General features: G+C 37.2%; 1 protein-coding gene across 1 annotated transcript in view; it reads left to right on the top strand.

Annotated features, from left to right (window-relative positions):
* The window catches only part of ROBO1 (roundabout guidance receptor 1), a 328,596-nt gene that overhangs the window by 207,651 nt on the left and 107,087 nt on the right, over positions 1 to 13,858 (top strand). Inside the window, exon 3 of the mRNA XM_075033941.1 lies at positions 7,335 to 7,492. Coding sequence (XP_074890042.1) covers positions 7,335 to 7,492 — 158 coding nt within the window. The remainder of the gene's footprint in view (positions 1 to 7,334; positions 7,493 to 13,858) is intronic.

The raw sequence follows: 13,858 nt of genomic DNA, 5'->3' as shown, positions 1-13,858 counted from the left end.
CTCTTTAATTCATCCATTAATTTATTTTCATTCATTCAAGTTAAATAATGCTATTCTTTAGCACTCTTAATTACTCCAAATTTAAATTACTGGTAAAATTTCTGTATACCTCTTACAATGTCTTTTAAGACCAAAGTCTTAAAAATGTTGTAATTTCAAATAGAAAAGTAAATCGTTGACAATATGAAACGTTAGGAAGAGAAAGAGCATAAAGATGGATTTTAAATTGTTTCAATATCAAAATAAAAAGAAAAGGCCTTTTAAAATGTCTTCTTGCATTCATTAACCCTACAATTTCTTCCATGGTGACATCATGGAGGAAGTGTTTATGAACCAGCTGTTTAAAGTAAACTAGTTGATCTCAGTGGTAGTAGAGTAAAAAAAATACAGGGATGGGGTTTTTTTGTGTTTGTTTCCTTTAACTTTGCTTTTTTGAGCTTGAAAAGGAGATCTGGAAATACAAATGTATATGATGCCGTGATCTCAGTTACAAAGATTCAGGTCAAGGGTATCAACACTCAACTCATACAAATACATATGAATACTAAGCAAAAAATACCACTTGATTTAAAGTACTTTCGTTTCTTCAGGCTTTGGGGTAGTGAGGTTTGCTAAAGGGCAGACTTTAAAGCAGAGCAGTACAGCTCTGTATGAGTACATTATCTTGAATGTGCTGTCATAAATGTATAGTGGAAGATTCAAAATTGATCTCTACTGTGATGATGTTAAGTGATGGTCATCACTTTATGATCAGACTCTTTACAGTGAGCAGTCTCTTATATCTGGAAACCTCTTCAATGTGCATTCTTAGACTGTGTAATTAGGGAAGTCCTGTGTCATTGGAGGGCTGGCTCAGAGAGAGAGTTAAGCTGTTAGGCCACATGTCCAGTGTTTATATAGTTTTGAAGCTCAAAGAAGGCTGAAAGAAGGTTGGAGATCTCGATACTGAACTGATTAGCATCTGCTTGCCTGTAGAAGGCTTTTGTCTGACTAAGAAAGGTGTAGTGAGATCCAATAGCTGAGGTCAAAGTGCTTCAAGGTAGGAATCAGATGAGAACTGAAAATGATGAAAGTGAGGAGCCCTAGGCTGGCTGGCTACTAAATGAAGTGACTCCCTGCCTGTTGGAGGCCTTATAGAAGTGTGGACATCTTCTGAAACATTCAATACTGTATTGCTGGACCCGGTCACTGCATAAAATTATTGCCTCTGTTACATGAGTGATTTTGTTAGATGACCAAAATAGTATTTTCTGACTATTTATAGCCCTACTCTTTCTATTCCATTTTAATGACTACGTACTGTGGTTAACACCAGTGTTAACCTGTTTTTAACATCTTCAGAAAGGAAAAGAAATATTTTTTTTCATGGAACCAGTTTTTCTTTTAACTTTACATGACTGCATGGAAACTTTTAGGGGGTTGTCTTCAGAAAAGAATGTCTCTCATTTGTAAATGATCAAGTTTTTGGTCAAACCAGGTAACATTCTTAAAGAGTTTAATAAGGTCTAAAATACATTTTGGTAACACATATGTTGACTTAAGTCATATCATGCATGCATTATTTGTTCTTTTTTAACTTAATTAGGTGCTATAACACTTTCCTGTTAGTGGCATGTGTGTATTAAAGATGATACTCTGACATCTGTATAAATTTCATGCCAGCAAAGTCTTTAAACAAGGTACGATAATTTTGGCTGATGCTTAAGTTAGTTGTAATTAAAATTAAGCACCTGGTTTGAAGCACTGTTCCAACTGACAAGCATCTTATAATATATTTGAATGCCAAAAATGTCTGCTGTGTCTCAGTAAATTTGAACTACAAGTTCAGTAAGTAGTGGGGAAAAGGGAACATTGCTAGTCCTAAATTACAGGAACTGTTCTGCTTTTGAGTAACAGCTCAGTCTTGACTAAGAAATAATTAGTTTCTCTTTGATTATGGCTTCATGGGTTTGCAACATTTATATAACCTCCTGAATACCATTTTTCATTTTCCAAATCTTGCAGCATTTTAAAGCAAGTGCTTATATTTTATTAGTCAGATTAAGTATTAGGTGGAAACTTTTTTTGTAATACTGTTGTTTTGTTAAGGAAGAAAGGGAAACACTGAAATGCTTCTTATATATTTACAGGAATTAAAATCATATTGGTGGGTATTAAAAAAAATTTAAATCTATTACATGGGACTTTTAACAAAATTAGCCAAAAGGCAGGGCCGTGAGCCGTTAAGGTTGCATTGCTCAATGTTAGCTTGTAGTTTGATGTTACCATGTTTTTATTTGCTGAGTGATAATGTGTTCATTAGCTGAGGTCTGGTTGTTTTCTAAAGCAGTGTGAGGAATGAGCATTTCTTCTATTTATTCCACTTTCTTTTTTCCCCATTTTTGAGGCATGTGGTACAATACAAAGAAACATTAAAATTATCTTCATGCTGAAAGAGTGGAAATTGTTGGGATCTCCTCTGTTATCTAATTCTGCGATACTTTGGCTCGCTGATCTCTCTCTAACAAGTAGACTTGCAAAACAGTGTGCTTTGTCTGGGACAATGCAAGAGAGTCAGCAGGAAGCGAGTCTGGATGATGTCTTTTATAAGAATTGAAATGGATTAAGAATGCCTTGCTCTGATTATGAAACTGCACCCCAAACATCTTCATTTCCCTCTCTTCCTCTGTTCACTGGGTGACCATGGCTGTAGTATCTTGGTTGATTAGGGATCCTAGATATATTTTGGTGCACTGCTTTGAACTGATCTAGCATGAAGTGTCCAGACTACAATAGACCTGCAATCAAAATTTTCAGGAGTTTTTCTTATTTCCAGTTCTTAAATGATACCACCTGTTAAGGCATGATACTGATTAGTGTTTTCCCTACAAATTAATTCTTTTCACGTATTGAGTAGAGCTTTCTGGTTGGTTTCTTTTTTCTTTTGTTTTCTTGTCTTTGAAATAGATCACAGTCATTAAATGATAAACTTTAACAATAATCTTTCTTAAATATCTACAGTGTGTATATGCAAAAAAACTGCCTACCTACCTCCCAATTTCACCCAGTAGTGACACTGTACTCTTTTTCATATAGCCAACAAAGAACTTAAGAACACTGGGTGCTGCGTTTTCAAACCCCTGTTTAGGGTTTACGCAAAAAATGCTGTCTCTGCTTGTGTTTCTTGTCAATAAAAATCTATCCTCAAGTGATTGCTAGTTCCTTTCTGCCCTGGAAAAGATTCTCTGGGGAAAGTGCAATTGTTTTATTGATTGAATAGTACATTATATTAAATAGTTGTATGAGTAGTTGACTTTTAGTGGAGTTTAAAAAGTTGCTCTTGAACCTGATTAGTTCAGCAAGCATAGCATAAAAGTGTTTTCAGCACAAACACAGGAGTTCAGAGTTCACACAGCAAGATCATGGAGTTGTCCTAGCTGTGCACTGACAATAATTGTGATCTTTATTCATTGTATTTTAGAAAATATTAGAGTAAAATGTTAGCAAACCTTATCTACAGTATGTCAGAAATGCAGGGGAGTTATATCTATGAAGATTCTACACTGAATTTGTTAAAAAAAAAAAAAGAAAAAAAGGCAATCATCGTCTTCATTTATCTATTTTCTTTCTGTCTGCATACATGTAGAAGGAGGTGCATGTGGTGAAATTTGACCCTTTGATGACTGAAAGCACATGCTGTACTGGATTACAAAGTATACTTCTAATACAACTTCAAAAGGAAATGTATTCTCAGTTTACAGTGAGCTTTCACTATGAAGGACAGAAAAGAAAAAATGATTTTTTTTTCAGTAAGAGAAGAAAATTTAAAATTTATAACTTTATGCAAGATTGCTAGGGCCTGAGGCAAAAAACCAGAGCATGTATCTACTTTACAGCTGCAAAAATAATTACATGATGACTATCTGTGGAGTAATCTCTAATGGATTACATTTTGTTAGCATTTCATTATGTAATGTTAGAGCCAAAATAATTCATAGTAAATGGAAAAAAAATAATAATTGTTTTGATGTATCTATGGCCTGGACCTTTGATGTCCTCCTAAGGCATTCTGTTAAGCATCAGTTAATTTGTGAAAGGTCTTGGTTTATAGAAAAGGTACTATGCTTGTAAAGCTGATATAAGACTAAGGAGTGTATTTGTTTTTATTATGCAAGTACTGGACTTCTTTGTTGCTTAGAAGGTGCTATCTGGTAGGCTTTCCTCATAGATTTACAACGTCTTTCAGAGTTGAAAAGCACTTACGGTTTATTAAGATCACTGCACTTGATTTATTTTATTTTTTTTAAACTTAAGGGCACTTCTTTTTATGTATCTCTTAGCTTTATCCAAGTGATACAATCTTCAGCAGTAATAAGAGGCTTCTTACTCATGGTGAAAACACCCCTTTTATTGTGTTGCAATAGAACTGTGCTGTAGCAAATAAACTCTTCCGCACTTTCATGTCTTGTTGGCACTGGGAACTGGATGGATATAAGGGGGTTTTTTAGTAACTTGGTGCAACTTTTGTTTCCTCTTCTATGTTCTTTAAGTTTGGAGCAGTGAAAAAAAGAAGTAATAATATGACCAGTGACTCTAAGCCAGATCAAGTCTCTATTAAATAGAATATATTCTTTGACTTCAGCAGAAGCAGTGTCAGCCTAGCCACCTATGCTACATGATTTACTATGTCTGGATGGCTTGGGGGCTACTTGGGAACACAAGAAGTTGCATCTGGTTATTAATACTGTATTCAGTATAAACAGAATAAGTATATATAAGGTTTTCAGTGTGTGTGAGTAGTATTTTAACACTCCCATAACCAAAATAATTTCATGTATCCAATTTTGATGCATCAGTATTTAGGGGGATGTAGTAAGCTGTAAGAGAATGCAGGTAAAACTTAATAAAGTTTTGTTGAAAGAAGAAGGGAAGCTAAAGGACTGGTCTTTTGACTTACCTTTCTGAATAACTAAAAATGACATAATTCCCTTTTCTGAAAACATATTATTTCCTTTAGATGTAACCTGGATTAATTTTATAGCTGAAAACATTTTCAATTTTCCCTAGTCCATAGAAGGAAAATATCCATGTGTTTTGCTTTTTAGAGAGAGAAATTCTTTGTTAGGTGGAATATGCTTTCTCAGGTTTTTGTACACCAAGCAATAGGTGCATGGTTTGTTGGTTTTTTTTTTTAAAAATCTTTCTAGACTGAGTCTGTTTGAGAGACCTAGTTCATCCAAGAGAACATGTTCATCCAATAGCATCTCATTGTTGTAGACTAAATGACCTCCAGAGGTCCCTTCCAACCTGTAATTTCTTCATTAAGTCCTATCATTCTGTTGTATTAGCTTGTATTGCTAAAGTGATAGAGACATTTTATCCTTGATTACCCTCTTTCAGTGCATCAGTATCTCCTTGTTCCAGGGCATCCAGAAACATCAATAATTAAACTGAAATATTTGAAATGTGAGTGCTACAGTATGGAAGGGGATTGGTAACTTGAGATGATGTCTGGTGAGATCTGCAGTATACTTCAGTCTTGTTGGTACACAGATGTTCTTCCGTACTTCCAGAAATTATATCCTGTTTCTAGAACCGTGGTAAAATATTCTGTATTGATTGCTTTTGATTCGCATCTACACTTCTGTATCAATCTGGAACTTTCCCTGTTATGTATTATGTTATAATGAGCCAAGCTGGACACATAGGCCTGTGACTGTAGCTACCGAATGGTAGGGTATTAGAATGTAAGGTAGATGTACTTGAGAAGAAAAAACAGAAGATAGTCCTACTGATTATTGACAGGACTATTTGCCAATAATCCTCCAAAATAAAGAACTACAAGTCATTTTTGCTCCCTCCTCTCATTTTAGATTATATAGCATTGCAGAAGGTAGGTGTGAGAAAGGTATACTTCTGTCCCAAAGTATGCCAATGTTAAGACCATTTTAAAAGGTCTTAACAGCAGGAAGGACTTTACAGAGAGGAATGGTTTGGTGGCAGTGCTGTACCTGCCAATCTGTAAGCACACCCACATTCCTTAACATCTAACAATAAATCACACCTCGCTTTGAAGCAGCATTAACAACCAAACCACTACTCAATAGTGAATGTCCATATATCTGTGGTCCGTGCATGGCTTGGGGGATATATTATTTGCTGCAGATTCTTGGCACTATTTACTGTTGACACAAGATTGTTGCAGGTAGCAAGAGTGACAGATAGCTTTGTCAAAATCTTAAGAGTCCTTAGGTTGTAATGTACTTTTCCATTACTGTATCCTTTGTTCAGTGTGGAAGGAGTAACAGCAGTGGAGAGGACTAGAATGTTATATTTGTTACCATTTGAGTTATTTTTGGATTAAACCTAACGCCACTTACTTGGCAAGACCTAGGAATGCCATTATTCTGTTAAAATGTGTCCCTGTGTAGTGGTCTGCTGAGCACAGTGTGATGTCTCTCCTCTCCCAAAAAGAAAAATAATGACACAGCTATTGATAAAATTCATACTGCGTGATTGGAGGGAACTAGAGTTTCCTAGTCCTGGGCTTGGCCAAATGATGAGAAAGAACAAATTCTAGTAATGAAGCCGCAATAAAAATGTTTCTTTCTGTGAAAAGGTAGAAAAATTTACTTCTTCCAAATGAATGATGTGGTCCTGGCTCAGGCTAAGGGATGACTCCCAGAGATCAGGAAAGATTTTTTTTTTTTGCTTGAAAAAGACACAAGTCAAATTGCAAAGATGAGTTTGGCTAAGGCTGCACAAATGTTTGGCATCTTATAATGTCATCAAAGAACTGGGAAGTTTAGTTAGTTTGTTCATTTTTGCCATAAATTTAGGGATGGGTACAATTCGTATGGCCAGTGGCCAATCTTTAACTGTAAACCTTTGAGATACTGGCAAGCTGAACTTGTGTCTCGGAGAAAGAGGGGCAGAAAGCAATCTCTACTGTGCTTCTCCCCAGGTGACGTTCTGCCTGAGCAGAAGACTTTGTGCCTTCTTGAGCTGTGAATAGGAATATTGTGCTCACACACTAGGCAGACACTATGCCAAGTGCTACCACTGAGGCAGCTCTTCTGTGCAGACAGTCCTATGTCTGTGTCAGCCTTACACTGCTGTCAGTCACTTGGCTTGTTCACTGGAAGTTAAATATGAGTAGTACATGGGTTTTCTCTGTTACTGTATGGAAGTATCAGAGACCATCTGCAGATGCCAGATAAGATTCGTTAACTGAATTGTTCATTAATATAAAGTACAGTGACAACAGGGACCATTAAAGGCCAAAGCAAAACACTTTGCTGTGCTATTGGTGTATTGTTCGGTAATTTTTGACTACATTTTTGTTATTCTTTCAGTTCTACGGGATGACTTCAGACAAAATCCATCAGATGTAATGGTAGCCGTGGGTGAACCTGCAGTGATGGAATGTCAGCCTCCAAGAGGTCACCCAGAACCCACTATATCATGGAAAAAAGATGGGACCCCTCTAGATGACAAAGATGAGAGAATTACAGTAAGTATAAAAAGTTTTTCAAACAACGCAAAAATCAACTAATCTAAAATTACTAGTCTCTTGAGCATGTGGGCATCCAGCCATGCTGTACTTTCTAGGATCTGTCCTTTCCTTGCCTCAGAGGCACAGCTAGTTTGCATTTAGCTTGGAATGTATCCTCTGGTCTCATACTACTTCCTTGCAGGGTATGCATTTGTTTGTTAAAGAGGACCATGCAAAACCTATGTTCTTCTCTTCCTCAGAGGAATTAAAAGCTTGGAAATGAAATTCATTCTATTTGTCACTGTCCTATAATTTTCTTGCCTTTTATCCACCTACAAATTTCTGCAACCTATAATATCTGCCTTCTTTGGTTGGAAAGAGGAACTACTAGTAGTCTAGCTGAGACCTTCTTTTGTAATTCTGATTAAAGAATCCATGCAGAAAGGTTGTGTGTTGTATTAGGAAGGATAAGAAGGCTTTTGGGATATAGTCACATTTCTTTAGAGAGATGATGGCTTATCATGCCCTCTCAAATTAAGCTGTTTTCTCGTTAGAGGTGTTGTCATACTCATTTGTATCTGTAGCTTGCTGAATACAGCGTGCTATTATTCAAAAGTATGGATAAAGCAGCTTCTCAAATCAGAAAACTATCCTTCTTCTATTTTTTGACATGTGAAACAATAAGGTAGTAAGCCTAAATGGCTTGAAGAAATAGCAATGAAAAATGGAGTTCAAAAATCATTTATATGCTGCCAACATGGTGATACAAAACATCTTTCCATATGGTGAGAAACCGTATCATCTGAAAGTACATAGCATGCAGGATCCTGTTGGTACTGGGAGGATTACTAGTGTAAAACAAGGTCAGAGGCACATACAATTTATATACCTCAATCATATGCTGAAATGAGGGAAGTTTTTACTGGAGGAACACTTAAACCCCAGCAACCTAAGTAAAAAATTACCAATTTTGTTTGAGATTTAAGTTGCCTCTTGTTCTGTTTGTTTTTTTACAAACAAGACAAAGCTCAGGCATTCTGTACCTGTGGCATATGCATAGATTTACATTTTTAAGTACCCTACCTATCTGATTGCTGGCTATTAACTCAATTCCTCCAATCATACTTGCTAAGAATTTGCAATTTCCTTTTCAAATCTCCTTCCCACTGTGACAAGTCAATTGACCTGAGATGAAGAGAAGATTCCAGTGCTACTGGGTTTTTTTCAGGAAATGCTTTCCAAACTTGCATTTTCTATTGCTACACTTTATTGTCTTGAAGGATTTTCAGGTGTTGCCTATTAAGTACATTTCTTTCATTATACATCAAAACTGCTCTTCTCCTAGCTGCTGGAACAAAGACATATCCAGAACAAAAGCAGCTATCACTGACTGGCGGTGCCACCTGTATTTATTAAAATTGTGCTTACGATGGAATAAAGCCCCACAGTTTGGTTTTCTTTTCTGGTGATTATATCAAATGCTCACCTACATAGTATTCTTTCACCATGACATCTGGTGGAGTTATCTGGCATTATCAGTTTCTGCTTCCAAAAACAAACAAATGAAAATGAGTTTTGATTTAGGTGTAGATACACATTTGTTTCACATGCCCAAATGAGTGTTTGTTTTCAGAGGTGTAAATTAACAGTGCTGCGACAGCTAGCACAACTGCAGTCATTTATGTCCTGTTTGCCCGGCATTGTCTTAAGCAGCACTATTACTATCATGGGAGCTTTCTTGCACAGGCAAGAGACTGAAGCTATATTGTAATGCAGATTTGCATCGACTTACAGCTGAGCAGGATCTTGCCAAGTGGATAAATATGCATTCAGATGTACATCTTAACAGTTTTGCAGTAACCATCTGTATAATCTTGCTAGTGGCTGGGAGGCGAGGGGAGATGGGGACCTGGAATGGAAGACATGCTAAAGTGCAGATGGGCAAAAAATGCTAATTTTGAAACCTGACTTAGAATTATTCCATTTCTGTTAACTTATCTCCTTTAGGTGATTTCCATTTCAGTTTACCAACAGGAACATAAAGAATTAAGAGTACAACAGCTGAAATAAGGATAAAGTCGTTGGGGTTTAAGTGATAGATTTAATTTTTACATTAAATCAACCTTTTTGTTAAAAAAAAGTTTTTCATTTAAGTGCCTATATTTAAAATGAACACCTACGTTCATTTGATGGCAAAATTATCATTCACTCAGTGAGACTAAATTTCAGGTAATATAGTTTACAGGTGTTACCTTCCTCTTTTTAAGCCACAAAATTACCAGATCAGGAAATGTCAAACTGTATGTGTTCATGTTCAATATATATGTAATACCAGTGGGCATTTAATCAATGAAAGTGCTTTAGTGGCTCCACTTCTAAAGCATTTCCAGTTGTTTTCTTTCTTAAAGGCTTGTTGGTCTTTGACTCATTGCCATTTTAAGAGTTCCGTAAGTGTCAAAGGCTGTTTAAAGCATTTCATATTAATGGTTTCCTTTCTGACAAGAGATGTAAAATAAACATAATGATTGTACTTTTTTTGGAATAAGGGATGAATCTTGACACCTCTTTTTTGATTCATATCTATACTTTCTTCAAAAAGATGACATGTCCATGAAGCAACCTTATTTTTAATATATGGAAGCTTTTTTTCTCATCTGCAATGACAGGGTTAATCTTTGAGTCAGCAGAACTGGGCTTTGCAGACTGAGTATTAAGGGTGCCGGAGAAACAGAGGTGGTAGCTTGGTTCCTGACAGAGTGTTTGAAACAAGAGATGCAGATAAATAGCAGTTAAATAAGTTCCAAGTTAAGGCACAACTTCTCCTGGAATGCAATAAAAAGAAAATATTATTTTGTCCTTGTAGAGTTAAGGAAACAGATATGTTTATGTAGGTGAGATAATAAAAATCAAAGTAGTCTTTGCATATTTTTGGTCCATTTGTAGGATAAATAAATGCTCTTTGAAGAGAAATAAATTTATATGTCTTCCAGGTTATAATCAGTAGTGAATGGAACAAATAAGAAATGAAAGTAAGGGTATGGGCACAGCTATCTGTGATGGGGATTATAGAAACAGACCTTTGCTTTCAGCACAGCTCTCCCAGTACTGCTCAGTTTTAGTACAAGTCAGACTCAGTGTAGGCTCTTCAGTGTACACAAGTCCACTGGGTGGATCTGATGAAGAATCATCATCAAAACATTTTTTCTCTCTGCTCTTATATGTTGTCTATAAACAGTTTTCTCAGTACATTGGAGCTAAACGTGATTTTTCTCATGTGTATTCTTTATACCACAGTATGAAAGCATATGCTTGATGCGGCTAATCCCTCTCCATATATTACAAATGAAGCGGGAATGACAGTCTTGCATGTGAATGCTTATCTTTAACTTAATTTGTTGAATTGAAAAACAATTATCATGAGGCCAGAGCAGAACTAGTGTGATTTTGTGCTCATCTAGTTAATTTTTCTCCTGGTATTACTGTGAAATCAAGAATTCCTCCTATAATACATACATATAGTATACAATACATACAGCTTCGGTGCAGTCCGGTGAATAGCTCTAATTTTTCACTGCAAACAGTGTAAAAATAAAATGTATTTTCCAATTTCTGAAATGTTCTGTCTGTACTAGGAGAGACTGTGAGACTCTCCTCTTGGAGCTGAGACATGGTGGAGAAAGAAGATGCAAGGTCTTGTCTGTGAGTGAGAGAGAAGGGAGCTCACCGGGGTGGGGAAGTTCCTCGTTATGTTTCCACCTTTGGAATCGCTGTCTTGCCAGGTGAAGTTCATAGACCCACAGATTGCTTGGAGCGAGCATCTAGGCCAGGACTCTGGGCTTCTAGGTATCCTCACCAGGAACAGGCCTGCTCCCAGCCCCACCAGTATAGCCATCTTCTTTGCATGGCAGCCCAGTGTCATTAGGACGTAGCCATGCGTTTTAGGTGATGAAAGCTATGAGTTTGCATTCCCTCGGGCTGAGGAGGAGCTGCAGTCAGTCTAGTTTCTGCTGACTGCTGTAATCACTAGACTTGGTCTTTCCAAATGTATTTTGTCTAGATGCAGAAGCATCAGTGGCTGCGAGTACCATTAGCAATGACTTGCTTGGGCACTCACAGCAATTGCAGTGAGTGTTGGTTGCTTCTAAGCCTGTGAATACCTCCAGTGTGCCTCCATTCACTTCTCAGCCATCTTCCTGTTGTACCCCAAAACCTCCCACTACCTTTCAAATGGTGTCCTCGCTGCCTTCCTACCACAGACTAATGCAATGAAATTTTCACCTCATTCCCCATCCATTTCCTCCATCTCACAACCTGCCCTTGCATCCACCCAGCCTTTTTCTCCCACCTGTCTAGCCCCTCTCTATCATCTGATTAGTGCTAACTGCTTGTGTGGAGGTAACAATTTGGAAGGTCAGATAAGCAAACCCTCCTGCTGTATGCTGTAATGTAAAGGCGCTCTTCCTTTGGCTTTGCTGGTAGTGTAAATGGTTGGTGCACTGTGATTTGTAATGAATGCGGTGTTGTCTGTCTGCGTTAGGTTTGCTCAGAGCCTCCCCTAAGGAACTGTGTTGCTGCTTTGTCTTCTTTGTGAATCCCAAATGCAATTGCTTGTGTATGGTGCTGACATAAGTAATCTAACCAAGATGGTGAGGCCTTTGAGCATATCTTTAGGCAAAAACTGGCAATGATTACAGACTCTCCGGAGCGCAAAGCGTTCAAAGAGGATTTTGTGGATCTCCCATCTAGACAGGGCAACCTCCATGTGCTTTTGGATCTCTCTCTCAATTTGTCTCATATTTTAGGGGCAATGCCTGCATAATTTACTAAGCCTCAGTAAAATCAGGATGCAGTCAGAGTGCCTGTAATTATCAATACTTTGCTAGGGGGAGAATGTATACATATCTTGCATAAGCTCTGGAGCAAGTTGATGTTTGAGCCAGGTTTTCACAGCTGCTTCTGTTCCTGCCCCATGACCAGTAGTAGCCCATGCTTCAGAAAGTTTCCTAATTGTTCACATGAAGTCGTGGTGTAGGTGGTAGAAGAAAAAAGCTATGCATACTGAACATGAAATTTTAATAGGTAAAATCTTTTACATATACATGAAAAAGGATGCTGGTACCTAAAAAAGAAATCCTTTGTAATTGAATACAAAAAGCAAAGCCTTTGCACGGAAACTTTGGTGCAGCACTGTGATTGCAATTTCCCCCTCTTTCGTATTAACTCTTATCTATCATTTATCCTGAATCATCCTCATTTGATTTTTAAAAGAAAAAGCTTGAGAAGCCATTTATCTTTCCTTGTTCAAGTTTCTTAGCTTTTAAGATCAAAGTTACAGGATGAATAATGCATACAGGTTTTCATTCCTTTTTTGTGTGGCTGTCTTGTGACATCGACAGTTTTGAATGACTTACACTTTTATTTTAGATAAGTTGTAACTTGAATACTTGATTCCTGTTTTGTTTCCTGGTCCTTAAATAGTGCATCACAAATACGAAGCATTTATTGTGTCTTGCACAATGCTATTTTTACACGAGTGAACGATGAAAATGTTTCCTACAAAATGTGAAAACAAAGCCTCTGATCTTCTGCTGTGACAGGAAAACCTCCGTAAAGGTACCATCCACAGCAAGATGCTTTATTTATTTGCCCCAAATTTTTTGTTAGTGAATTGTCAAAGAGAACTTGGTTTATTCTTCTTGGTGGAAACCATTCACAGCTCATTGCGCTTTGGCAAGTTTAAAACTACATAGGTGATCCCAACGTGATCTCGGTCATAACAAGAAAGAAAAAAGAAATGGAAGAAATTACTATGCCTATCAGTTAAAAATGAAAAGTGAAAGAGTTGTTTGGAGGGAGTTTGTATTGGAGGGAACAGCGGAAAAAGCGGAAATTAATTCCCTATTTAGAAAAGGCACCTTTCCTTCCAAAGTTAAATCACAGTGGGAAAAATTGCAGAGGGGAGGTGAATCAAGAAAAAGGAAACAAAAGCTGATGGAATTTGTTGCTGTGTGCTGTGCAAGAGTAACACTCCTAACCCTTTAAAACAGCGATGCTGCTGACATAAACCATACTGTTACAATGCCACTCCAAATTAATTCAAGATGTTTATCCTTATTTCTTTCTTCTCCATTTCTTTTTTTTTTCCTGGCCTCCTCTCTTTTTTCATTAATTTATTAATTGTTAATCTCTTAACATCTTAATCTCCCCAAATTACGTATTTTAGATATACAGCAAAAGAATGCATATTCCTGTAGAAGATATAATGCGAATGGTAGCATAGTCTGTCCTATGGAGAGCTGCATGAAAGATCATGGCCTGGGTACACAGCACACAAAGCAGTGGGGGTGAGGGGAAGGGGGGGAGCAAGTACCTACAGTCCTGGGT

The sequence above is a fragment of the Buteo buteo genome, chromosome 8 (genome assembly GCF_964188355.1).
Source record: "Buteo buteo chromosome 8, bButBut1.hap1.1, whole genome shotgun sequence".
In the NCBI taxonomy this organism is placed as follows: domain Eukaryota; kingdom Metazoa; phylum Chordata; class Aves; order Accipitriformes; family Accipitridae; genus Buteo; species Buteo buteo.
Note: the sequence above shows the minus strand (reverse complement) of the source record. Positions and strands in the feature narration are given on the sequence as shown.